General features: G+C 42.4%; 3 protein-coding genes across 4 annotated transcripts in view; 1 reads left to right on the forward strand and 2 right to left on the reverse strand.

Annotated features, from left to right (window-relative positions):
• LOC135714629 (small subunit processome component 20 homolog) overlaps positions 1-14,318 on the forward strand; it is a 136,914-nt gene extending 122,596 nt beyond the window's left edge. The window contains exons 9-10 of one of the 2 annotated variants that reach the window (XM_065238011.1): positions 12,504-13,403; positions 13,465-14,318. In XM_065238011.1, coding sequence (XP_065094083.1) covers positions 12,504-13,403; positions 13,465-13,908 — 1,344 coding nt within the window. In that variant the 3' untranslated portion in view covers positions 13,909-14,318. Of the gene's footprint in view, positions 1-10,652; positions 11,414-12,503; positions 13,404-13,464 lie in introns of those variants that run through there. The other variant, XM_065238012.1, reaches the window with a different exon arrangement.
• A 3,246-nt stretch (positions 14,319-17,564) lies between these two features.
• LOC135714624 (uncharacterized) lies at positions 17,565-19,366 on the reverse strand. Its single transcript, XM_065238007.1, has 2 exons — positions 18,419-19,366; positions 17,565-18,194 (listed from the first exon to the last, which is right to left on the reverse strand). The coding sequence occupies exons 1-2, from the start codon at positions 19,364-19,366 to the stop codon at positions 17,565-17,567; spliced, it is 1,578 nt and encodes a 525-aa protein (XP_065094079.1).
• A 140-nt stretch (positions 19,367-19,506) lies between these two features.
• Positions 19,507-22,764, reverse strand: LOC135714625 (uncharacterized). Its single transcript, XM_065238008.1, has 3 exons — positions 22,500-22,764; positions 21,573-22,438; positions 19,507-21,519 (listed from the first exon to the last, which is right to left on the reverse strand). The coding sequence occupies exons 1-3, from the start codon at positions 22,762-22,764 to the stop codon at positions 19,507-19,509; spliced, it is 3,144 nt and encodes a 1,047-aa protein (XP_065094080.1).
• Between the last annotated feature and the right edge of the window lie 1,930 nt (positions 22,765-24,694).

Here is a 24,694-nt window from a genome sequence, read left to right on the forward strand (position 1 = left end):
GCTGCACTCGGGCTGGCAGCAGTTTCGTTGTCGACGGCGTCGCCGAAATCACCAATGACGCTGACGTTCGTCGCGGTGGCATCGTCCCGTCCACTCGCACCATCGGACTGGCCTTGATTTTTCTTCCTCTTCTTAGACCGCTTCACCGTGGCTGAGGTGGGATTCCCTACATCGGTGGGAAGAGTAGCGTACCTATTCGAAATAGGTACACTCAAGCTACCCTCACCGCTGTTCTTCTTCTCCGTTTTCTCTCGGAGCCTGCTCCGGGAGCGCTGTCTTCCCATCACACGAAGCGACCGACACTACTGACGACGCGATTAAACTGCGAATGTTTGGAACAAACTAGAAACTTTAGAACAACTCGACAGAGCGAGCAAAGACCGAACTGTACTGCTTGACGTACAAGCAGAGAATGAGCTGAATGCCGGTTCGAACGAAAACGAATGAATGTATATATAAAACGAATGAATATATCTCTTTTTTTCTTTGAAAAAAAAAATGAGATCCTGGAGCTTGGACTTGGACTTCCGGATAAGATCCCTTTGAAGAATTTATTAGATAGTTGTGTTAAAAATTCCAAAGGAATTTTAATGATCTTTTAGAAAGACTTCAAGATATGTCAGGAACAAATTCCGATGGAGTTTTTGGAAGAATTCTTAGACAATTTTGACTAGAAATCAAAGCCTAGATTATAGTAGATTTTATAGGAGATTATGTGGCAAATCCCATGATAATTGTAAAGTGGGTTAGAGGTCCATTTATAATGATTGTTCTAAATAATTTCTGAGATGAGTGTTATAAGAAAGTTTTGATGGGATGTCTAAACATATTCCTATGGTTTTGAATTTTCAGGAAATTAGAAAAATAATTTCAAGTGAATTTTAAAGAAATTCCCAAGATAAATCCGTGAAAAAGTCCAAGGGATGAATTGTGAGCGAATTATGAGAAGTGTTTTATAGAAATTCCAAGAAATAATTCCAAAGGTATCTTGAGAAGAATTACAGGTGAAACTATGGAAGATTTTAAATTTTACGTATTTAATATTCGCTTTAATTCTCTTAAAGTTTCCTTGCAATCCACATCAGAATTGTCATGAAATTTAGCTTAGAATTATCTTATAGGTCTACAAATAATTCAGAGCAGAATTTCATGACAATCTCTGCTGTTGTGTGCAAAGAGGTTACATACTTTTGACCGCAGAGTAAAAACCCAGATCAGACAAAAGTATATAACCTTGTAAAAATTTCAGATGATGAAAAAAGTCTAACAGTTAAAACTTTGTTTATTGTGGATATATTTTAGTCGAGCTTAAAGCGTATGAATGAACTATCACCTATATTCATGTTTACGTTGGAACCGTATTTTTCAAACAAACATGTTTTTTTTATGTATGAAAAAACGGTTCGAACAAAACTAGGTGTACATATCTCTTGAAAACTTCCTTATAGTACGTTCAGACTACATAGTTATAACATGTTATAGCGCTATCTTGATGGTGGTTTCTGTGTTGCAATTATTTGACAACCGTTATAACATGTTATAACTCGCCAGTCTGGCCGGCGTTTTAAGCTCCAAAAACTTAAATATTTCAAGCTGAACATTGCATTAGGTCCTAAGTAACATTGACAGATTCTCTTCGTCGACTTTCTCTTTGTATCCCCCACGGCCATGTAAAGACATTCTCAGGTATTTTCAGCACACAGATCGATAAAATAAGCTTCTATCCAGCATCTAATGCGACAAACACAACTAGAAACGGCTAAGTGCTCAAGTTATTAATGAAAGAAAAAGTTGACAAAGAGAATCGATCAAATGCAATGTTTAGTTTGATTTGTATGAGAAAGAAATTTTAAAAAGCTTAGTCCAAGATCTCAGTTTTTTTTCTGTTACACGAAAAAGATTTCTAAAACAATTTCTTAGTTCAATCTCTTACTTTTAACAATTCGACCTAATTTCCAATTCAGCTGACAGTGATTAGCCTAAAGGCCATCGGAAAATTTTAAAATTCTGGGATTGTGAGATCTCACGCACAAAAATATCTAAATGACTTGACAGATTTGTAAAGATCCAGAACCAAAAACTTAAATTCTGATAATATATTTACCCTCTCTTACTACACCCATATCTACTACCTATTCTATATTTTTTTAACCTTCCTACCTTTGCTGACGCAGCTCATTAAAACAGTTTGTCTTGCTCTGCTTTATCTCTCGTTTAAGTGCGGCTTTGGCCGCTCGAAACACTTCTATTCGTTCCTCTCTGTCTGCTTCCGTTCCTGCTCTCTGAACACGTCTTCTGGCTCTGAGACAACTAGCGCGGAGAGTGCTAAGTGCCTTGTTCCTCCAGTAAACGGAAGCCGTCTGTTATTTGGCTCCAGTTTCCTCGGCATGGTCGCGTCACATGCTCTCACTAACGTTTCTGTCAGCTCGTCTGCGTTTAGATCTGCGGAACTCCTGTCCACACGAAGTGCCTCAACGAAAAGATCCTTGTCGAAAGCCTTCGTCTTCCACTTCCGGTCACATGCTCTCGTCCTCCGTACTGCTACAGTATTCCGATGGCCGATGCCATATCGGATCACCTGATGGTCGCTATGGGTATATGCTTCGCACACTCTCCAATCCTCTGTTTGCTACCACCCGAAAAAAAATAATTATAATAAAACAACGAAATTACAATGATTGTTACTGTTGAATTTTGAGTACATTAAAATTTATTGTTAAATTATTGTACGGGAGAAAACATAAATTTCGATTTTTAACGATACATCAAACAAACAAACAATGAAAATTAGTGTGATGAGATCAAATTTGTTCGAGAAAAATCACTTTTTTTATTGTTAAGATGCTTAACATTGGTTCTCAAATACCATGATTTTCACTGTTGTAAACCATGAATTTCGTTGTGATTTTATGGTAATGGACAAAAATTTCCAATGTTTTGACAATAAATATCATGGTTACAATGACAATGAAAATCATTGTATTAATATTGGATTTTTTTACGGGCGGTGACGGACTGCAGAAAGTAACGTCGATAATGGATTCCCGGTCATCTCTGCGAAAAGTGCTGTTGGTGTCTTTATTGGCCAGCATAACTTCCAGTTTTGCCAGAGCTTCCAGCAGACTGTTCCCTCTTGCATTGGAACATCTGCTTCCCCACTCCACTGCCCAAGCATTGAAGTCTCCTCCGATGACTACCGGTCGTCGTCCGATCAGCTCTTCGGTAAGTCCATCCAGAAGCTCATGGAACTTCTCCATCGTCCATCTGGGGGGTGCGTAACAACTACATATGAAGATTCCGTTGATTTTGGCGATCACGAAACCTTCGTATGAGCTCGCAACCACTTCTTGAATGGGATATCTGCCCATAACTTGTATAGCAGCCATTCCAGCTCTATCCGCCACGCAGTTACCGTTATCGGGAGGGACTCGATACGGTTCTGCAATGATTACAACGTCGCACTTTGTTTCTGTTTTCGACTGCCACAACAGTTGCTGAGCAATGTCGCAATGAATGAGGTTTATTTGGGTTACCTCCATTACTGTTCGCCTGCCATCGCCTTTTTGTATGCTAGGCATTTGAAGCCTCCCGTCGAATGATAGTTTCCGTTCTCTTTTTTGCGGAGCATGCACCTGCTTTTTTAATAGCTTCTCAAACATTGATTTTAGGGGTATACATAGTTTGTTTAAACATTTTTTTTTGCATATGTTAATCCGCTTCTTTTGATATAGACGGTTTGGTGATTAATCTACCTAAAAGTGAGATCAAAAAATATTTTTTATCTGATTCAGATAGAGACTTAACGTTTTCAATAAAGTTGTAGCAAATGTTATTATAAGCAACTTTGCTGAACACCCAAAATTTCTAGCTCTTATAAATTGCGAGATATGTATCATTTTTCGTGAATGGCCCCTTTAAATCACGTTTTTTAGTATAACTGATTTTCTAGGCATTCTATAATTTTGGTTTTTTCTACAACTATATTTTGCATGTGCTTGCAACACCTTCGCGAGCAATTGTTTTAAGTGTAACTTTTTTCTTAGATTTTCAATATTTTAACAAATTTTACATAAAAAATACATATTTTTACTAAACATTGTAACATCCTATCTCTTTAAATTAAAATATGTGTTCAAAAATTAGACATTTGCAGAAGTTTTTTTAGTTATTGTACCCTCCCCTTGGCTAGTTTTTGCACCTTGCTGTTGGTGGGTGGGCTTAATTTCATGCTTTATAGTGGAGTGTTGGAGACGGTAGGTTTATGGTCGGAGTTGCTGGCTCATGCCGCGATAGAATGGCGCCATGGGCAGGCAATGGAGATTACTAAGCTTCCCCTCTCTTATAAACCACTGCATGAGAGAACTAAAAATCTAGTCTAGCAGTGATAGTATCACACTTGTTACTCCTTTAATTGAGAGCCGCGTCGTAGTACGCTTACGTATAGGCACTGACGTTGGGTGTGATACTGGCGGGTTTTGCCGCAAATCATTCTTATTTTATTTATTTTTACGCAGATAGATTTATTTGGGTTTACAAGGGAATTATACTATTGAAATATTTCAGAAAGTGCCCAACGGTGCTCCTTCTACTTGCGTGACAAGCTTTCATTGTTGTTTTCATTGAAGTATTACTCAGGAAACAATGTTAAACATCATTTTTGTACATGGTATTGTAACTAATCTTATATGTGCTTCATTTTGATTTGGGATAAGTGTTTGAACTATGGCTTGGGATTTCCACTGTGGCGTGCTTCTATTGTGATATACCCATACGTATTTTTGTGGTGCGACATAGTGGAAGCGTGTGAGCATAGTTGGAGCATATACCCTGTATAGTTTAAAAATCAGCTATTAAACTAACTTCAAAATGAAGCATTTTAGTCACATGAAGGTGTTGCCTGGGTCGAACTAAGATATAATAAATAGGTATAGGCTTAAATCAAAAGTACTTGAAACACGTTTAATTTTAGATTACAAGCACAAGTGCAAGTACTTAATAGAGCATGGGTTATGATTGATTAGGTGAATTAGAGCTTTTAATAATTTATTAAATTAGACTAATGAGATATCATAATCATCAAATGAACTTAAATAAGAAACTTCAGAAAGTCTAATGACATTAAGTAGATTAACAAAAGAATTAGGATGCGGACCCCCCCGCTTAGGGAGGCAACTAACCTTTAAAGTTGTAGAATAAATCTTCTTATTTAGTCTTGAACTTTAAAAAGAAAACGCAGGGAGACCAATAGCATTAAGCAGATTAACAAGGAGAGGAATAGTTTAGGAAATAAGTAAAAATAGAGGTATGCGACAACTAATAGCTTTTAAACTTTTGGAGGTATTGTATTCCCCTTAGTTTGTTGTACTCGATTACTATATTATTCTCTCAATACGCAAAATCTCTTATATAGGCGGTTAAAGCATTTGAGTTAACTTATTTTTTAGTGTTCAAGTACTTACATTTTTAAACAGCAGTCAATGTTAATCTATGAACTAAACCGTACGTAAAATCGATCTTTCCTTATGTGGTATTGATGCATGTTTAACTTTTCGCAGCTGTCGGAATCAACGCGCCTACGTCTACGGAGCTTACGCAGAAGTGATTCGCAATGCGGTAGAGCTCACCAAAAGTTTTTTTTTTGAGCTTCTGTAGTATAGAATTTGTTCGGTATGGTCGCGAAATCTTGAAATGATTGATACGTGCGGTAAAATAACTAAATTGAAACAAAGCTCAACAGGAAAATAAGTAGAATATTTAGGGAGGAAACCAAAATTAATCAACTTGCCAACATAGGTTATCACATTTATTTTGGTGGCACTCTTTAAGTGATAATAAGCTTTTTTTTTCTCTACGGTTGTTTCGCGTGGCGTTCACAATTTGCGCGATTTTCGTATCTTACGTAATTTAGATATTTAGCACTAAACGGTTTTACTGACTCGAGGTCGTTCCTTAAGCGGTGTTGGTACAGGTTAAAAACCTTTGCCGACTGTCGGATTCAACGCGCCTACGTCTACGGAGCTTACGCAGAAGTGATACGCAATTCGGTAGGGCTTGTCAAACGCTTTTGAGCTTATTTTTTTTTCCTTTGGTTTATTTTTTCCGTCGATCTTGTTTTCCGTGCTGAGCACCAATGCTACCGACGTGCCAGGAAGGCAGCTACCACACCTGGACCCTACCTATCGACCCATCAACTCATGAACCTGGGACCAACGGCTTTACTTCCCATCCGAAGGAAGGCGTGATCAGAGATGTTATGCCTCAGAACATCCCGGCGGCGCCGACTGGGATTGAACCCAGGCCTGCTGGGGTGAGAGGTAATCACGCTTACCGCTACACCACCGGCGCCGTTACTTTTGAGCTTATGTAGCATAGAATTTGTTCGGTGCGGTCGCGAAATTTTGAAATGATTGATACGTGCGGTAAAATGACGAAATTGAAAAAAAAGCTCAATAGTAAAATAAGTAGAATATCTAGGGAGGAAACCAAAATTAATCAACTTGCTAACATAGGCTATCACATTTATTTTGGTGGCACTCTTTAAATGATAATAAACCTTTTTTCTCGCTTCGGTTGTCTCGCACGGCTTTCGGAATTCGCGCGGTTTTCGTAACTTACATAATTTAGATATTTCGTTCGAAACGGATTTACTTATTCAATCGGTTTACTACGCGGATGTATCTACGCGCACGCGTCACAGCATTTTTTCTATAACTATCTTGAAACAATACATACGGAATCCAGTGTTCAAGCGGCCAACATAGACTAGTCCTTCTGCTGTATTGTCAAAGATAGAAGCAAAATTTACTCAAATGGGTCAAGTCTTGAAAACTAAGCTGTCACGCAGCTCCAACTTAATATCCAATAAAAAAAAAAAAAAAAAAAAATTAGGCGTTTGCAGAAGTTTTTCTAGTTATTAAAAAACACTTAAAAGATCGCGTGCTGCCACATGTTTTTATAATTTTTCTGTAGTAAAATAAGTACAGATTTAGAATCCTTCCTAGAATTTTGCGACATTTTGCGCCGGAAATAGTAATTTGAGAAGCAAATACCCCTAGAAATATCGATTATTTAAGAATAACTTTTTTGTTTCAAGAGATAATTAGTTACAATGTTCAGCAAAAGCATGTGTTTAAACATGCAAAATATAGTTGTAGAAGAAACCAGAGTTCAGAGCCAGATCAGCGTAAGTCAGGAATGTTACATCTGAGCCTACTACTCACCAACCATCAATTGGTGACGAGTGTTGAACGTATCCGGAGGCCTGCCAAGGTTTTACCAGGACGGGGCAGCCGCACTATTACTCCACTCGCCATTTCAAGAAGGTGTCACCCTTCTTTACTCAGGGAGCAGAATAGCACGACTGTCAGCCCTGTAGCGTGGTATCCGATTCATAGTGTCGTGTCCAGTATGCCGTAATTAGGATCTTACTGGCGTCGATCCTAATGTGCCGTTTGGCATTCCTGCGGGTTGACGTTCGCGTCGCACCCCCGCACTTTTGGAAGGACAACATTGCCCAGGCTACACCACGGGGAGGTGTGAGGTAAGAACTTGTGAGGACCAGAGCTAGGTAAAACGCTCTTCCCAGGTTGTCAACTCACCATTTTTAGCCCTGCACAACCCGGTGTGTATGTGTGAGTGTGTGTGTGTTTTTTTTTTGGCAAGGAGGAAACCTTCAAAAAGGCCATCGTGCCACCGCTTGACGACTGGGCGCACAGTCGCGGTGACATGGTATGTGGGATTATTACCGCACTAAAACCTCCTTGGACGCCTTGCCCTTTTCCCCCGGAACCACTTGTCGTATTACTTAGGAGGGGGTCGTGCATTACGCACCTCGCTTAACCTAATTGGCGCTTCCAGTTCGCTGATCGTCTCTCCAATTTGTGAGCCATTTAGCTCCCAGTGTCACGTTATACTCGGTTATCCCCGGTGGTGGATTCAGCCTACTCTGACGGAGAGATCTTTCGGCTTCGGCTTTCACTTCGCACTTGTGTGAGCATATTACTACTTTCTAGCTGGTCCTTTCGCCATTTTGTCGTTACTGCTCTGCTGACGGCGTTAAAGGTGCCCTCCTCTCGACACATTTCTTCGACGACATTCTCCGTGCTAAGTGCGAGCATATCCTCTCACCCGGCATAAAATCTAGGACATTCGAAGACCACGTGCTCTGGTGATTCTTCCACATTCCCACACTCCGGACAGAAGGGTGACGTTGTGTGTCCGAACCGATGCAGGTACTTCCTGAAGCAGCCATGACCAGACAGGAACTGCGTCAAGTGGAAGTTGACTTCTCCATGCTTCCTGTTCACCAGGGTCGAAAGAATCGGTATTATCCTGTGTGTCCATCTACCGTTCTCTGCTGCATCCCACTCCTGCTGCCACTTAGCCATCGACACCGTTCTCTCCCTTTTTCGTACTCCTCTGGTTTCTCTCGTCATATAGTACTCGTAGTCCTCCGCCAAGGTAATGCCGATTGGGATCATACCGGCGATAACGCATACTGCCTCCATCGAAATGGTTCTGTACGCACTCACGACTCGCATGGCCATGAGCCAGAACGTACTGCTCAATTTCCTTTGGTTCTGCTTCGTTTTCAGCGCTTCAATCCAGGCTGGACCTCCGTACCTTAGTATCGATGAGGACACACTAGCCAGAAGACGCCTCTTGCTGCTGCTTGGGTCAGAATTGTTCGGCATGATTCTGGCTATTGCGTCGATGACCTTCGCCGCCTTCTCACAAGCATATTCGATGTGGCTGTTAAAGGTTAGTCGGTCGTCGATCATCACTCCCAGATACTTCAGCACGCGCTTCGAAACAATGGTGTGCTCTCCAACGGTGATTTATGCCCGCTGCACTGCTTTGCAGTTACTGACTAACATCACTTCTGTTTTGTGGTGGGCTATCTTGTATCCAGTTACCAATCGTATCTATCGCTTCGGCCGCCAGCATTTCCACTTCTTCCAGCGTCTCACCGGTTACCGTCAAGACGACATCGTCCACAAAGCCAATGATCTCAACTCCTTTGGGCAGCTTGAGCGTCAGCACCCCATTGTACATTCCGTTCCACAGCGTGGGACCTAGAATGGACCCGCCGTGATTCTAAGCGATTTCTGTCCCGTGTCTGTCTCGTAGACCAGGACCCGGTTCTGGAAGTAACTACTTAAAATCCTGCAGAGGTAGTCTGGAACCCTCATTCTATGGAGCGCCTTGGCGATGGCCTTCCAGCTGGTTCTATTGAATGCATTCTTCACATCAATCGTAATCACGGCGCAGTATCGATTTACTCTCCGCTTCTGTTTGGAAGCTTTCTCGGCTCTGTCAATCACTGTCCGAATTGCATCCACCGTCGATCTCCCTTTCCGGAATCCAAACTGCCTCTCCGACAATCCGTGTTCACTCTCCGTGCATTTCGTCAGCCTGTTCAGGATGATCCTCTCCAAGAGCTTTCCGACAGTATCCAGCAAGCATATTGGGCTATACGATGCAGGATCCCCCGGTGGTTTTCCGGGATTCGGTAACAGCACAAGCTTTTGTATCTTCCACCTATCAGGGAACTGACCCTCGTCCAGACATTTCTGCAGTACCATCCTGAACATGTCTGGGAACGTCTGGATCGCCGCCTTCAACGCCACGTTGGGAATTCCATCCGGGCCGGGAGCTTTATTCGCTTTCAACCCTTTCGCTTCTGCTATGAGTTCCTCGTTGGAGACTTATTCAACATTGTCTTCATCTACCTCGCCATATGGTGTAGGTGGCCAGTTCGTTGGGTCATGCTGTGGGAAAAGTCCCTCCACGATGACTTTCAGCTTGTTGGGGCACATTTCAACTGGCATCGTTGGACCTCTGATCTTCGCCATCGCGACTCGGTATGCGTTGCCCCAGGGGTTGGCATCGGCGTCGCGGCACAGCTCCAGAAACTATTTAACTTGCTCAGTTTTATCTTTCGTTTAAGTGCAGCCCTGGCCTCTCGGAACACCGTAGAGATGAACTAGCCTAAGGCTAAAAATCTCTTTAGTAAAGAATTAAAAAAAAAAAAAAAAATCTCGAAACACCACCCTGCGCTCCTCTCTGTCTGCTCCTGTTCTTGCTCTCTGAGCACGCCTTCTGGCTAGAAGAAAAGTAGCACGGAAGGTGCTAATTTCCTCGTTCCACCAGTAAGCTGGACGCCGCCTGTTCGTTGGCTCCAGTTTTCTCGGCATAGTTGTGTTACATTCCCTTGCTAATGATTCGGTCAACTCGTTCGCGCTTAGGCCCGGGACGCTGCTGTCTACCCTTAGAGCTTCGATGAAGAGATCCTTATTGAATGCCTTCGTCTTCCACTTCTGCTCGCTTTTTTTCGTCCTCCGCATTTCCACCGGTGTCCGTTCGCCGATACTGTACCGGATCGCCTGATGGTCACTATGGGTGTACTCTTCGCACACTCTCGAGTTCATATTTGCCATTAGCGACGTACTGCAGAAAGTGACGTCGATAATGGATTTCCTACCATCTTTGCGGAAGGTGCTGATGGTTCCTAAGTTGGCCAGACTGACGTTCAACTTTGCCAGAGCTTCCAGCAGGCTATACCCTCTTGCGTTGGTACACCTGCTCCCCCAATCCACTTCCCAAGCATTGAAATCTCCTGCAATGTTTTTTTTTTTTTTTCTTTATTATAGAGATTTTTAGCCATAGGCTAGTTCATCTCTTAATCTCCTGCAATGACGACTGGTCTCCGCCCAATGAGCTCTCCGGTGAGCCCATCTAGCATCTGGTCGAACTGCTCAATTGTCCATCTCGGGGGTGCGTAGCAACCACATACATAGATTCCATTGATTTTGGCGATCACGAAAACTTCGTATGAGCCTGCCACCACTTGTTGAATGGGATACCTGCCCATGAACACCCTACGACCTTGGAAGAAGAACCTATGAATCATGCCGATCATCCGTGAAACCCTGGTTGTTCCACTACCATCGAAAAATCAGCCCCCACTGGAAGTTGGGTCGCATCACAACCGTTGCAAGAAGTTCCAGATACCGACGCCCAATGAGCAATTCTAGACAATCGTTGTTAATCGTTAAGTTACCTCAACCGGGGGAGTATGTTCCGTCTCCGCCGAAAGTCAACTGTTACGAACACCACCAATCAATAGGCTACAACATCCACCAATCAGCGAAGACCACATCATCGCTGGCCGCTTTAAAAGAGACATGCATCACCGTGCAAAACAGAATTCTTTTCCGACCAAGCAGCAGTGAACATCAGCAGCAGTAGAAGTAGAATTTGTAGAGAGAAAGAGGAGAGAATAAACAGTTGGTAGCGTAGCCGTCCCACTGCACACATCCCTGGTTTGGAGCAGCGTCGAACCCCCAGCCCTTTTCAGAGCCCTTACGAGTTGAAAAGGAGAAAGTTCCCTCCCAGTCCGAACAACGTCAGAGAATAGCGAGAAAACGGAGCGCGAAACAAGTCGACTGTACTTCTTGCTTGGACGCAGTGGTGTGTTTTGATGTCTTCTAGAATGTTTCTTTATTTTTTAAGTACTTTATTTGAGTAGTGAAAATTTTTGGTTAAGGAGATAAAAAATAACTTTTTTATGTATTGTTAAAATTGATGAACACCTATGGAAACATTGTAGATGAAGTCTTTTTAAGAAACTTTGTCAAAGGTTTAAACTTTCTATCTCTCAAGTGTACGAAGTTATAGGGTGAAAATGGAGTACAAACGGTAGTACCCCCTTTTACCCCCTGTTTTTTCACCATAACTTTTTTCTTTGAATTTTATCTTTTTTTTAAATATTCTACAAAGTTATAAGTGCTTAGAAAATGCACACTTTTGCTATCTCTTTGTTGAAAGGATTTACGCCAGTTTTTACAATTTTTTACACTCTTTAATGGGGTGTACCTTGCAGGTTAGCATGTATTAGCTGTACCATGAACATTTCCTTGCCCGATGTTCTCGAAAGTTTTTGATGTCCTTATTTCGGCATTCTTGAGGTTCTTCTGATAGAGCACCAACAGGAAGAATAGAAGCTCTTATAATGTCTGCACCGTGAATCAGAACACGGTGTACGCTGGATGGCATTTTATACCAGCCGTATGGCTTCACATATTGTAGGGCTATTTGAATGCAACATTTGAAACTTGTCTGCATTGATGTAAAATGTTGTAAAATCGCTCAATCATCTGCGTTTAGTCCCGTTTTTAGGCATAACATCTCTGATCACGTCTTCCTTCGGAAGGGAAGTAAAGCTGTTAGTCCCCGGTTCATGAGTTGATGAGTCGATAGGTAGGGTCCAGGTGTGGGAGCTGCCTCCCTGGCGTCGGTAGCATTGGTGCTCAGCACGGAAAACAAGATCGACAGAAAACAAATCAAAGGAAAAAAAAAAAACTGTTGAAAGTTTGGTAAAAAATTACCAAGGTCGGTAATAATTTCTAAGTTTGTAGCGCACAACAACGAAGCAAATGTAGTAAAAAACGATATCTATTTAATTTATTTAATTGGTTTATACTTTTCATTTTTATTTACAGACTATCCTCAACAACAAAGCAGTCTTATTTTTCCTGACGGTCGGTGTACGATTGGTTAACGAAGAATCGTCAGAATGTCGTATCTTGGTTGCAGAATGTATAGAATGTTTACTCTCCAGAATAGATAAAACGTGCTACGATGAATTGTTGGATCTGACCTTGACCATGCTCCGAGATGTCAAAATAAGCCACCGTGAAATGGCTGCCCAATTGATAATACGTATGGTGAACGTTGAAGAAGAATCGTTCCATTCCAGATTAGGGAAGGTTGTTCCTGCTTTGCTTTTTACGATTACGGATGTATGTTCCGAAAACACGGGAAAATTTGTTAGACTGAAATCAGTTCAAAAACAGGATAGTGCACATATACAGAAAGTAAAAGATCATTCTTTAATTCAAACTTTGAATGCATTCAACCGAATCTTCGAAGTATGCTCTCAGGTTCTGACCAGCCACCAAAACTTGGAAATGATTGATGAACTTTCCTACAATCTTCAACCTCTATTGACGCATGGTCACCAGTGGGTTCGGTGTGCAACCTTAAAACTGTTAAGTTTTATACTAAGGTCCATTAATGTCGACACGGTTTACAAGATACTGAATGGTGAGCAATGTGAAACCATACAACACTATATCTACGAGAATCCAACATCATATGCAAGATCACTTGTGCTTGATATGTGCTCCCAGTTGGTACCTGCTGAAACTGATGATGACATTGCATCTTTAGTATCGAAAAATCTTCTACTCATAGCGAATATTCTGAAAACTGTTCCGCTGCCAAAAGATGAGGGTTATGAAGGTGATGATTCCAAGAGGGTTAATCTTATTTGGTTAATCCGTAGAGTGCGTTACGTTATACAGAGTGAAGTAGCAAAGGCTCCTAAATCCATAATTTTGGTATTACATTCAAGCATTCAATGTAGTCATCTTATTAATTATATTTCTATATATTTTTTAGCGAAAACACATGTTCCAATGGATGGAAGCCCTGGTGGAATTATTAGATGAAAGCTCGGTTATCGCTATAGCACCGTCAATTCTCTCTCCAGTAACGCGTGAATTGAGTGATAGGGATCACTTGGATGATATTCTTAAACAGATAGTAATTCGCTTGGGAAATTTTATAAAATCTAAAATTGGAATCGAAAAGTATGACGAGATTTGTCTGCACATGCAGTCAAAGGTGCATGAGAAACGAACAGCTCGGTTGCGTGCTATTGCATCCGAAAAAATAAACAATCCTATTCAGGCTGCAAAGAGGAAGATGGACGTAAAACAAAGGAAAAAGGAAGCAAAAAAGCAAAAATTTGAAACTATGAGAACGATAGGAACGAAAACCGTTGGAGTTGCATCAGGTGCGAAAAGTAAACGAAAACGCATCGAAGATTTGTTCAAAAATTGATTTTTGAATCGTATTAAACATTGTATCGCATCGAATGAAACTATTTTCTATTCTTACGTGCACATACTCATCAACTAGTGTAAGAACATCTACAGTTATAATTATAGAAAAATAATAATGGTAAGGAAAGTTAGAGTAATGCTGAAGCTCATTAGGTGATTTTGGTGATTTTGGAATTGCGAAACATATAAAACGCAGTTCAAAAATATGTACTGCACATCGAACATCACTTTTCAACTTTTAAAGTTTCAAAAGTGTGTTCACATCTTTGAATTGAAAAAAATGTCTTCGCGCATACATTTACTGTATTTAGTTATAAACCTATATGTGTTTCTGTGTAAGTAAAGAGAGGTGAAAATAAATAATTGTTCAGAATGAAAATGCTTCGACACGCGGATGTATTTTTTTATTTTTTTGGCATGTATTTAATTTTTTTTGTTTGTTTATTTTTTTTATATTTTTATGTGTTTAAAACATTTTTTATTTGGTACTAGCTGAGTGTGCCCGGCCATGCTCGGGATTCAATATTAGCTTGAGTTTATGCGCCGATTCAAAAAAGCATGCTATATTTTTCTGTTTCATTTGTATGGGAGCCCCCCTCCCCCCTTACAGAGGGAAAGGGGTTTCGAACCTTTCCCGGTCCCAAAAACCCCTGCATACAAATTTTCACGCCGATCGGTCCAGTAGTTTCCGAGTCTATAAGGGTCCAGACAGACCAACTCGGGGGCAACTTGACAGCTCCAGTATATTGCCAGTGTACCCCAACAATTTGGTGCTGGTGGTTCTGTCAAACTCGCAAATTTCAGAAGCGCTATCTGAAAAAGGCGAATGTGGAATTGAAGTACAGTAAACCAAATTAATGTTTAAAATTCATCGTATTGTCACGCGCTCACCAAACCGCACACGTGACGTTAGCGACATAGGAACTCCAGTGATGCCAGCTAAAAATTTCGCTTTGATTCTCAGTAGTATGCACAATACATTATCACTTTATGAAACTTTTTTTGTGTGTATTGTATGCATTTGAGCAGTACAGAACCAAAATCTTAAACATATGATTTGTAAAACGAAAATATATGATTGCCATCGAATTAATTAGAACAACTGGGAAAAGAACAAGGATACTTTCGGTATTTTCAAAGCTATTGCTATTATCGTCGATGATGGAAAAAATAAAGAATGGTTTTGCAGCTAGTAAGAATGTACTAATTATACGCAGCAAGTACTGCAAAATGTTCAATTTGGGGTACTAGCATAAAAGAGTACAACGTTAGTACAACCAACCGGTGAAAACTAACGATTTTAATTTGGCTCACAATTGACTAGCCTATCGGTCCCAAGTACATCAATTAACGTAGCCCATTCTAGTCGACATTCTAGTACTGCACTATGTTTGTTTTGATTCGCTATGAAAGTTTGATAGATAAAATGAGGGGTTCGTGGATTTTCCTATGTTTTGAGGGGTGCATCGATAAGCTTGGGACCGAAGAGAGTATCAAGCTGAGCCAAAAAGTTGAGCACGTTTCTTCGGGACCTTCTGGTCTCCTAATCCTCTATGGTAAAACGGTGTACTTAGTACGTATGTCGAAGGCCTTAAATACATTTAAGCTAAATATGTGATATATTATTCAATTTGCATAAATTTTCAATATCTTGCTACAACGGATCTGTGACCAATACTTATGTGCAAAAATCATCAGAGTTCAATTTCAGCTTATAGGGTAGAGCGCTACTTCGTCGTAATCGCCCATTTTCGTTCTATCGACCAGAAATCATCAATAATGTTAATGATTCCACCATGTACAAAACAATAATGCGTTTGTTCCGATCCGTTAGTTCATAAACCACAACATGAAGCCTATTACAGCGCATTGTATGAATATTTACACTCATTGTTCTTAAAACAAAAGAAGCGTTCCTAGCGAATCCTATTTTTCTACGTTTATCAGTAGGACGAAGAAAACTCGGACGGAATTGAAACTCGTAAGACGAATTTAGAATCAAGAAGCAGTGTTAGATTTTTAATAATATCTCAACATTGTTTGACTCTTTATCAAATCCAACGGCACGTATGGAAAGGTGAATAAATTTAGAAGTTATTTTTGATGAAAACATTCCATGTTTTGTTCAAACCCTTTAAAAAAAGAGAGGTAAAGTGCGAGATGTGGAGTAGGACGGAAATTAGATCAAAAACCCTATTCTAAATAAATCTGATTAACAATCACTTCATTTATATGATCACTACATTTTTCAGAGTTCTTCATGGTATTTGTGTTGTCATTGTCACTATGCCCATAACTGTGTAACAACATAATATAAAATACAAATTTATGGTCTTATCTGCTTCTTAAGGCTTCAAGTTTGGCGAGGAATAACGTTAATGATACGGACGGGTGTAACAAAATATAAACTGTGAATAATTTTTTGTGAGACCCTTATTTGATTTAGTTCATTTAATTTTATGTATTTCTTCAATTTTAAATGGATCTACAAAATGTTCCTCATCACTCAGCAAAATTGCTACTCACCGCGAAATATAATCAATTTTGTAAGTTTTTTGCGGATAGAATTCTTTATGCTTCCAAAGTTTTTGGCCTATTCTTCAAGCCGGAGTTTTAAATAAAAATCGATGCACAATTTTATCAAGATATTGCGATGATTGTTTACTGCATCCTGCTTAAAAATAAGTCATGAAAGTTTCAAAAAAACATGTTGATGAATGTTGCAGATACTCATTAGGATTCTATTTTCGTAATATCTTCCAACGTTGAAATATTTGTGATGATTAATGAGTATTTTCAGTTTAATTTCAGAAGCCTTGCATGAAGAATACGCAAGAACAAAAGAATAGAGAAACACAGGAAAGTAAAATTTTGGTTATTTATATAGCAAGCCTTTATCGCACCACTATGATCAAAAAAAATCTGTAGGCTTATTATATTCAAGGGCAAAATAAAAAAGAAGTATTTTTATTGCCATTTGATTATATAAGAAAATTAACCTCCATCAATCGGTTTCAATTTGTTTGGATTGTTTAATTTCACCATGAACATAATAAATTCGCTCTTATCATATAGCATTCTTGCTTGTTGTTTGACATCCACACATGGAGAAACAAAATGTTGGATTTAAAGCCTTACAGTAAAAGTATGGACGTCTGTCAAAAGTTGTTCCAATCGAACCGTCAAAATGCACCGCTTTGCTCGATTGCAACAGCATTTTGTTAAGTTTTGTGGTGACAGTCGTCCATACTTTTATTGTACACGGTGTTTCGTGAAAACCCATTTATGGGTAAAAAAATACCCATTTTTAAACCATGTATGCAGCTGTCAAAAAATGGGGAAATTTGGAAATCATAAAATGGGTGAAATAATATGACGCTGCTCTCCGGGATACGGTGGACATGCAGTAGAAATGACGAATGCTGCCGACTACACTAGACACTACTGTTTTATTTCTCTTTGCTTCTTAATACAACGTTTTACAGCTGCTGCTGCTGCAAACGGATGCTCGGTTGGATTCAAACTTAAACTAAAGCACGCTACTGCGGGGATTTTTATAGAGCGGCACTGACTGTTTGCTCGTTGCTGATTGGTCGACGTTTTTCTCCTCTCTTTCGGCGGTAGGCGGAACATCCTCCCCCCGGTTGAGAGATCTCAACACCTTTTGGAAGTCGGAGGGCTTTGATGGGGATCATTATCCTCGATGGGCAGAATGGACACCTTATTGATGGGACGTCGATACGTGGTTCCATTCACGAAGACATCAACTGCTCGGACCAGGCCGTCGGTTCCAGGATAGACGGCTACGATGCGACCTAACTTCCAGTTGAGTGGTGGTTGGTTACGATCGTGAAGCAACACGATCATGTCTTCCCGAATGTTCGGCTTCTCTTGTCGATTTTTCTTCCGAAGTTGCAAGGTATTCAAATAATCCCGGCTCCAGGCACGCCAGAATTGCTCGCGCATAAGTTGGAGATGTTGCCACCGTGTCAAGCGGGATGCTTTGACGTTCTCCAGGGAAGGTTCAGCTGGGGCGATCAGTGGTCGTCCAATCAAATAATGCGCTGGAGTTATCACCAGCGGGTCCGCCGGGTCGTTGGAAATTGCGAACAATGGTCGGGAGTTCAAGACGGCCTCGATTTCTGACAGGATCGTACACAATTCCTCGAACGTTAGATTCGTATTGCCGACTACCCGCTTCAAATGGGTTTTGGCCGACTTCACGGCTGCCTCCCACAAACCACCGAACTCGGGTGCGTCGGGTGGAATGAAATTCCACTCAATCTCATGATTGCGGCAGAAAGATTCGTTGGTGTCCACGGCGTGTTGGTCACAAAACTGCTGGTAAAGGTTGTTCAATTCCACGGCGAGCAATAAATCGTCGAAGGGACGCCATGAAGGCATCGGTACTCAAATCGGAGACGCCCTCCAAATGGACGGCTTTGGTTGCCATGCAAACATAAACGGCCACGTATGACTTCACCAAAGTTGGACGACGTGTGCCTTGCTTGGTCCAGAAAGGCCCGGCGTAATCCACGCCGGTCACAGCGAAGGGGGGCGACGGCACTACTCTCGATACTGGCAGGTTTCCCATCAATTGGTTGGGAGTGGTAGGATTTGTCCGGAAGCATCTCACGCACCGGCGTGTGATAAATCGGATGGTGGATCTTGCGTTCAGCAACCAATAACGTTGTCTCATGGCGTTCATCAGGCCCGACGTGAAGGAGCTCGACGTGCATTTGTTGAATTAGTAGTAGTACTACCGGATCCTTATCTGGCAGAATGATTGGATGGCGACTTTCGAATGGTAATTGGGAGCGGTCCAACCGACCACCTACTCGAAGCAGTCCGTCGTGGTAAATTGGACGAAGACCTCCGAGTCTCTTGCAGGGTTTGTTTGCCAGAATTAGCTTAATCTCGTTGGGGAAATGTGCCTTCTGCAAAACTTGCATGATGACTTCAGATGAGCGGCGTAACTCACGGACGGTCAGATGGGGCTTTATCTCTCGATTGGTCGGGTCCTTTTTCCGACAATTGGCAGTGAATCGCAGGACATAGCCCACAACTCGTTGGATTTTGCGGAAGTTACTGAGCTTTGGAAGAAAAGATAGGAAGTCCATACTCACATCTGGCCCTGCTACCAAGGCCTTAAGTTCCGGTAGCTTCTCGTCTGGAACGTCTTCAGGGGCATCTACGTAGTACTCAACTCTTTGCAGGAATTCGGGCCCATTCCACCAAAGGCTGTTGTGCTTCAGGGATTCAACTAGTTGACCTCGGGATACGATGTCTGCTGGGTTCTGTTGGGACCGGACATACTCCCACCGGTACTTACTGGTATGCTCTTGTATAATTGCGATTCGATTCCGTACAAACAACTGTAGCTGGTTGAGAGGTTTCTTAATCCAAGCGAGGACTACCGTACTGTCGCACCACAGGACTATTTCACGGAAAGTCATATCCAGGGCTGGTAACACCTTCTGTACCAACCGGGTTAGTAGGAGAGCGGCGCACAATTCCTTTCGTGGGATGGACAGCTCTTTTAAGGGAGCCAGTTTCGATTTGCTGGTGAGGAGACGAAGCTTCGCCGAGCCATTGCCTAAAATACTTCGCAAAAAGATGCAGGCTCCATAAGCCTTGTTGGAGGCATCAGAGAAGCCGTGAGCTCGTAGGCGACCACGTTGTCCATCGTCACGCGCCTTGGGATCTCGATCTCGTGAAGATGCGACAAGGAATCTTGGAGTTGTCGCCACTGCTGTGCGATTTCTTCGTCAACCGGGTCGTCCCACCCGGACTTAAGCTGCCACAATTTCTGCGCTAGAAGCTTCGCCAAAACAATGACCGGTGAAACCAGTCCCAGGGGGTCAAAAAACTTGGCGATCTCGGAGTACATCGTTCTTTTCGTACGCCGTTGCGGATGCAATGTTGGATTTGGACGATAGGCTATGAGTATCGAGTCTGCAGAGGGATCCCAGAGTAAACCAAGCACCTTGATGGCTTCATTCACTTCATGCTCTTCCAACGTGATCCTTTTTTCTTGATCCTCCACGGGAATATGCTCTAGGAATTCCGGTGAATTTGAACACCACTTGTGTATGGGAAAACCTCCTTGGCCAAGGAGCTGCTTCAGCTGTTGTTGAGCCTCGATAGCGTCCTCCACCGAGTCTGCACCGGAGAGTACATCGTCCATGTACGTTTCTTCTTTCACAATACGAGCGGCGACAGGAAAGTCCTCACCATCCTCTTCGACGAGCTTCAGCAAACACCTGGTTGCTTGATATGGTGCCGATGCCGTACCGTACGTAACGGTACAGAGTTCCAGGACTCGTAGGGGTAACGATGGGTGCTCTCTCCAAAAGATTCGAAGGAAACTACGATCCAACAGGGCTTTGAGTATTTGACGGTACATTTTAGAGATTTCTCCGGTGATGGCAACCTTGAATTTTCGGAACCGTAGCGCGATATGGTGCAGATCGTTCTGTACTACTGGACCAACTTGCAGTACATCGTTCAGGGAGAGTTCCGATGGCGACAACTTTGCACTTGCGTCGAACACGACTCGACATTTCGTACTCGAGCTGGACGGACGTAACACTGCATGATGCGGCAAATAGTAGGTTTGCTTGTGGGGTGGATCTTCAGACTCGTTGATCTCGGTGCAGTGGCCGAGAGCTTCGTACTCCCGGATGAAGTTCACATACTGAGCCTGCAGCTCGGGATTGCGGATTAATCGCTTCTCCAACATCAGGAATCTTTTCAAAGCTAGACTGCGACAGTTATCCAATTGGGGAAGATTGTCCTTGAACGGCAGTTTCACGATGAATCTTCCAGTTTCGTCACGTTGGTAGGTGGAAAGGAAGTGGGCTTCGCATGCTGCTTCCTCGGTCGACAGCTTGGGAACGTCCGGCACCTCCTCGACTTGCCAGAACCGGTGCATCCTTTGCTCAATGTCTTCAACGGCTGTGTTGGATTGGAGCGACACGTTTGACACGAGCTGATCATTGATGGCACCTGCTACGATCCACCCCAGATAAGTGTCTCGCAATTGTGGAAGACCTTCGGCTAGGCTCAGCTGACCAGGTTTCAGGATATCGAAGAACAACTCCCCACCGATCAGCAAGTCCACCTTATCCGGACTGTGGAACTTGGGATCAGCTAGGATTACCCCTTCAGGGATCGTCCATTTGGTGATGTCTATTCTCAATGCAGGGATCGTGCCGGTCACTCTCGGGGTAACCAGACACTCGAGGCTTGCGTGGAAATTGGATAAACGGGACTGGAACCTGACCACCACCTTGTCTCGGGCGAGGGACCGTAGGGCGTTGATTCCCACGATCGGAACGTTGGCTGGTTTCTTTGAGAGGCCTAGGCGGTTAACCATATCTTCGGTTACAAAGTTGACTTGGGAGCCGCTGTCCAAAAGTACCCGGCACGGATATGGCTGGTTATCTTTATCCAAGACATGTACCACTGCGGTCAGCAACAGTACCGTCTTGGGAAATGAGACAACATTCGACGAACAGGTTGTTGACACTGGTGGATCCACTGGGGCAGGAATCGTCTGCACCGACATCGGTTGATTCGGAGCAGCCGGAACCAGAGGCGGGCTTCCCTAATAAAAATTGTATGGTTAATTTGCTTAACGACGTGTTCTGGGTATCATACAAACCATTTGTGGAATAGTTCAATGATTTGGGTTATCGTTCGTTTATGGTTATTTTTTATTAGGGTTGCCATTGCTTCCGCGGAAACGTTGGACTTCTTCTCATAGCGGGGTGCCCCATCATCATGGAGCAACGTGTGGTGTCGGCGTTGACACTTGTGGCACGATTTGTCGGAAGGGCAGTCCTTGGATCGATGCCCTTTGCGCAAGCAGTTGAAGCAGACTCCAGCAGTTCGTATCTTCTCATTCTTTTGGGCAGGAGTAAGGTTGGACAAGGCCGAGCACTGGTGGTTGCGGTGAGAACCACCACAAATTTCACACAAGTTCGTCAGTTGGGATGGGCTGGTCGATGCTGCATGGCTCTTTTGCGGATGGATCTTCGATGGTGGAAGAGCTTGCTTCTGTTTTGAGATGGATTTGCTAGTCTGGAATGCCGCCTCACAATTCTCGAGGATTTGGCACCTGGACTTCAGGAAGGCGATGGTTGGTTCGTATTTGGGAAGATGTCCTTTTTTCTGGATCCCTTCCCAGGCTTTGCGGGTCGATTTGTCGAGCGCGGAAACGATCTGATACACAATCATGTGCTCCGAAACGCCAGTGATCTGCTGCTGGAGAAACTTCAGACTCTCGACGTGGTGAGTAACTTCGGTTAGCAGACCTCTCAGCTCCTTATGGGTCTCCGATGACATGTCTCGTAGTGAAAACAGACCACGGATGTGGGTTTCTATGAGAACCCGCTTGTTTTCGTAGCGATCCTCCAAAATGTCCCAAGCTTGTTGATAATTCCCTTCACTAAGGATCTTGGTATTCAATACACCAGCTGCATCTCCGATGAGCGCCTTATCGAGGTGATACAGTTTTATGGCGTCTGTATCCCCCGAGTGGAAGACGGAAGACGGCTTTGAATTTAGGCCACCCAGAGTAATTGCCATCGAATGTTGGAATTGGTGCGCTGAGCGGCTGCTGCTGGACGACCACCTGCGGGTTATGGACGGTTGTCGGCGATGGAGTGGCCGCGTTTGCTTGTGCTTCCAGCAACAACTCATGCACGGCATCGGTAACGTTGTTGTAGAGATCTTCAAAGTTGGCGTATTCATGTTTTTGCTCGTCCAGCGCATCATCTGGAAGAAGCGCCAGTCCTTTGCTGTGGAATCCGCTGTACTCGGTGTTCACAACGGACAGGTGCTTGGACATATTTGTCACTTGCGCCAAAGTTGGTGGCTTTCCACTAATGAGAGAACGCCGAATGCGCACAATCTTTTGCTTCACTTGTTCACGTTGCCTGGATATTCCCTGCCACTGTTTTGCAGATTCAGGATCTGCTAACTGGCAACCTAGGGATAGGGTTCGCTTGCTGGTTTTCTTCAGCGTCTTCTGGTGCCATTTATGACACCTCACTCACTACGCGGCGTATTTCAAATCTCGAAACCACAACAAAACGTATTTTTTTTCCGAAAACGCACTTCTCACTCGTGCACGTTCAAACACGTTCGTTCTAAATGCTCCGCGTCGAGTCGCAAGCGTAGCAGCAGAAGCAGTTGTTTCGTTTTGGTTTGGGTACAGTTTGTGTGTCGTAGCACGTCAGTTTCCACTCAACGGGAACGGTTGCTTCGGAATGGCTCGTGATCCGGTTCGTGACGGACCAAATTGATGTTCCTTCTGAACTGGTTTTGTCAAGGCGAAGTGGACTGTACTGGGCGGGAGCGAACGGAGTTGGCTAGCGTCAATCGAATTTCTAAACTCAGAAGCTCTGAAAAGAGCTGGGGGGTTTGACGCTGCTCTCCGGGACACGGTGGACATGCAGTAGAAATGACGAATGCTGCCGACTACACTAGACACTACTGTTTTATTTCTCTTTGCTTCTTAATACAACGTTTTACAGCTGCTGCTGCTGCGAACGGATGCTCGGTTGGATTCAAACTTAAACTAAAGCACGCTACTGCGGGGATTTTTATAGAGCGGCACTGACTGTTTGCTCGTTGCTGATTGGTCGACGTTTTTCTTCTCTCTTTCGGCGGTAGGCGGAACATCCCCCATTTACCCATTAATGAGTAAACCATAGTTTACCCATTAAATGAGGAGGGGCACTTTTAGCTGAAATGGGTGTTTTTATACCCATTAATGGGTTTTCGCGAAACACCGTGTAGGGCTTTAGTTGGATTCCCTTACACGCTAAGATCAGATAACCCAAATGTAGGTTTACTTTACCCAAATCAGGCGTAAACTGCAAAACTCAGATATGGGTAAATTTTTTAACCCAAATATGGGTAAATTTAAGTCAAATTTGCATAAAAATAAATCATTTATGGATCATAAGAACCCATATTTGGGTTAAAAAAATTTACCCATATGTGAGTTTGTGCAATTTACGGTCAATCTCGGTAATCTCTTTGTACCGTCTGGGTAAACTGATCTTAGCGTGTAGAGAAATGCCATTGCGGCGGTGAAGGACAATCCCTTTGTTTATATTGTGTGGCGACATCTACTATTTGCAAGTGGGTACGTGAAACTAAGGTTATCTTTCACCTTGCCGGGGACTTAAGACAGACAGACAAAAAATCATTTTTATGTGTATAGATATAGATAGTACACCGAATATCATAACTCCGAATCCATTTCAAAAAGTTGTTGATTTAATCACCCGTATTCTCTATTCCGTTCGAAATGGATTTCTCACACCAAACAATCACCCATATTCTTATTTTCGTTCGAATCGTATTTTCCATACAAAAAAAAGTTCGAACGAAAACAAGAATAGAGATACCATAAAAAAAAAACAATATTTGCTATAATTATACAACCTATAAAATAATAAAAATTGTAATGGTTACCCGAAAAAAAAAATTACAGTGAAATTTTCAGTGGAAACAATGCTATAACATTAATATTTATTGTCGACAATAAAAATGATTGTTATAATGTTGTACCCTTCCGAAAACGGCAAAACTGCTACCTAGATGTACAATGAATGTACATAATAAAATGTTGTTACAATGATTTTTATTGTATTTTTCATTTATTTTATTGTTAACATGATTCGATCACGAACAATAATGAACAACTCTATTACAATAAAAATTGTTGTTAAATCCCGCTTAATGCAGACCTTTCCCGTGCAGTCAAT

Source organism: Ochlerotatus camptorhynchus, unplaced genomic scaffold (genome assembly GCF_037179485.1).
Source record: "Ochlerotatus camptorhynchus isolate MF236.1 unplaced genomic scaffold, CSIRO-AGI_Acam_v1.1 ptg000682l, whole genome shotgun sequence".
In the NCBI taxonomy this organism is placed as follows: domain Eukaryota; kingdom Metazoa; phylum Arthropoda; class Insecta; order Diptera; family Culicidae; genus Ochlerotatus; species Ochlerotatus camptorhynchus.

What these genes read in the sequence shown, in the direction of transcription:
- LOC135714624 (XM_065238007.1), bottom strand. Translation starts at nt 19,366, where the DNA reads ATGACTTTCCGTGAAATAGTCCTGTGGTGCGACAGTACGGTAGTCCTC. An exon ending in GCCGGGCCTTTCTGGACCAA is followed by an intron (nt 18,195 to 18,418) that starts GCAAGGCACACG and finishes CGCAATCATGAG; the next exon opens with ATTGAGTGGAATTTCATTCC.
- LOC135714625 (XM_065238008.1), bottom strand. Translation starts at nt 22,764, where the DNA reads ATGTCCAAGCACCTGTCCGTTGTGAACACCGAGTACAGCGGATTCCAC. An exon ending in ACCAATTCCAACATTCGATG is followed by an intron (nt 22,439 to 22,499) that starts GCAATTACTCTG and finishes CGGGGGATACAG; the next exon opens with ACGCCATAAAACTGTATCAC. An exon ending in AACTATTCCACAAATGGTTT is followed by an intron (nt 21,520 to 21,572) that starts GTATGATACCCA and finishes AATTTTTATTAG; the next exon opens with GGAAGCCCGCCTCTGGTTCC.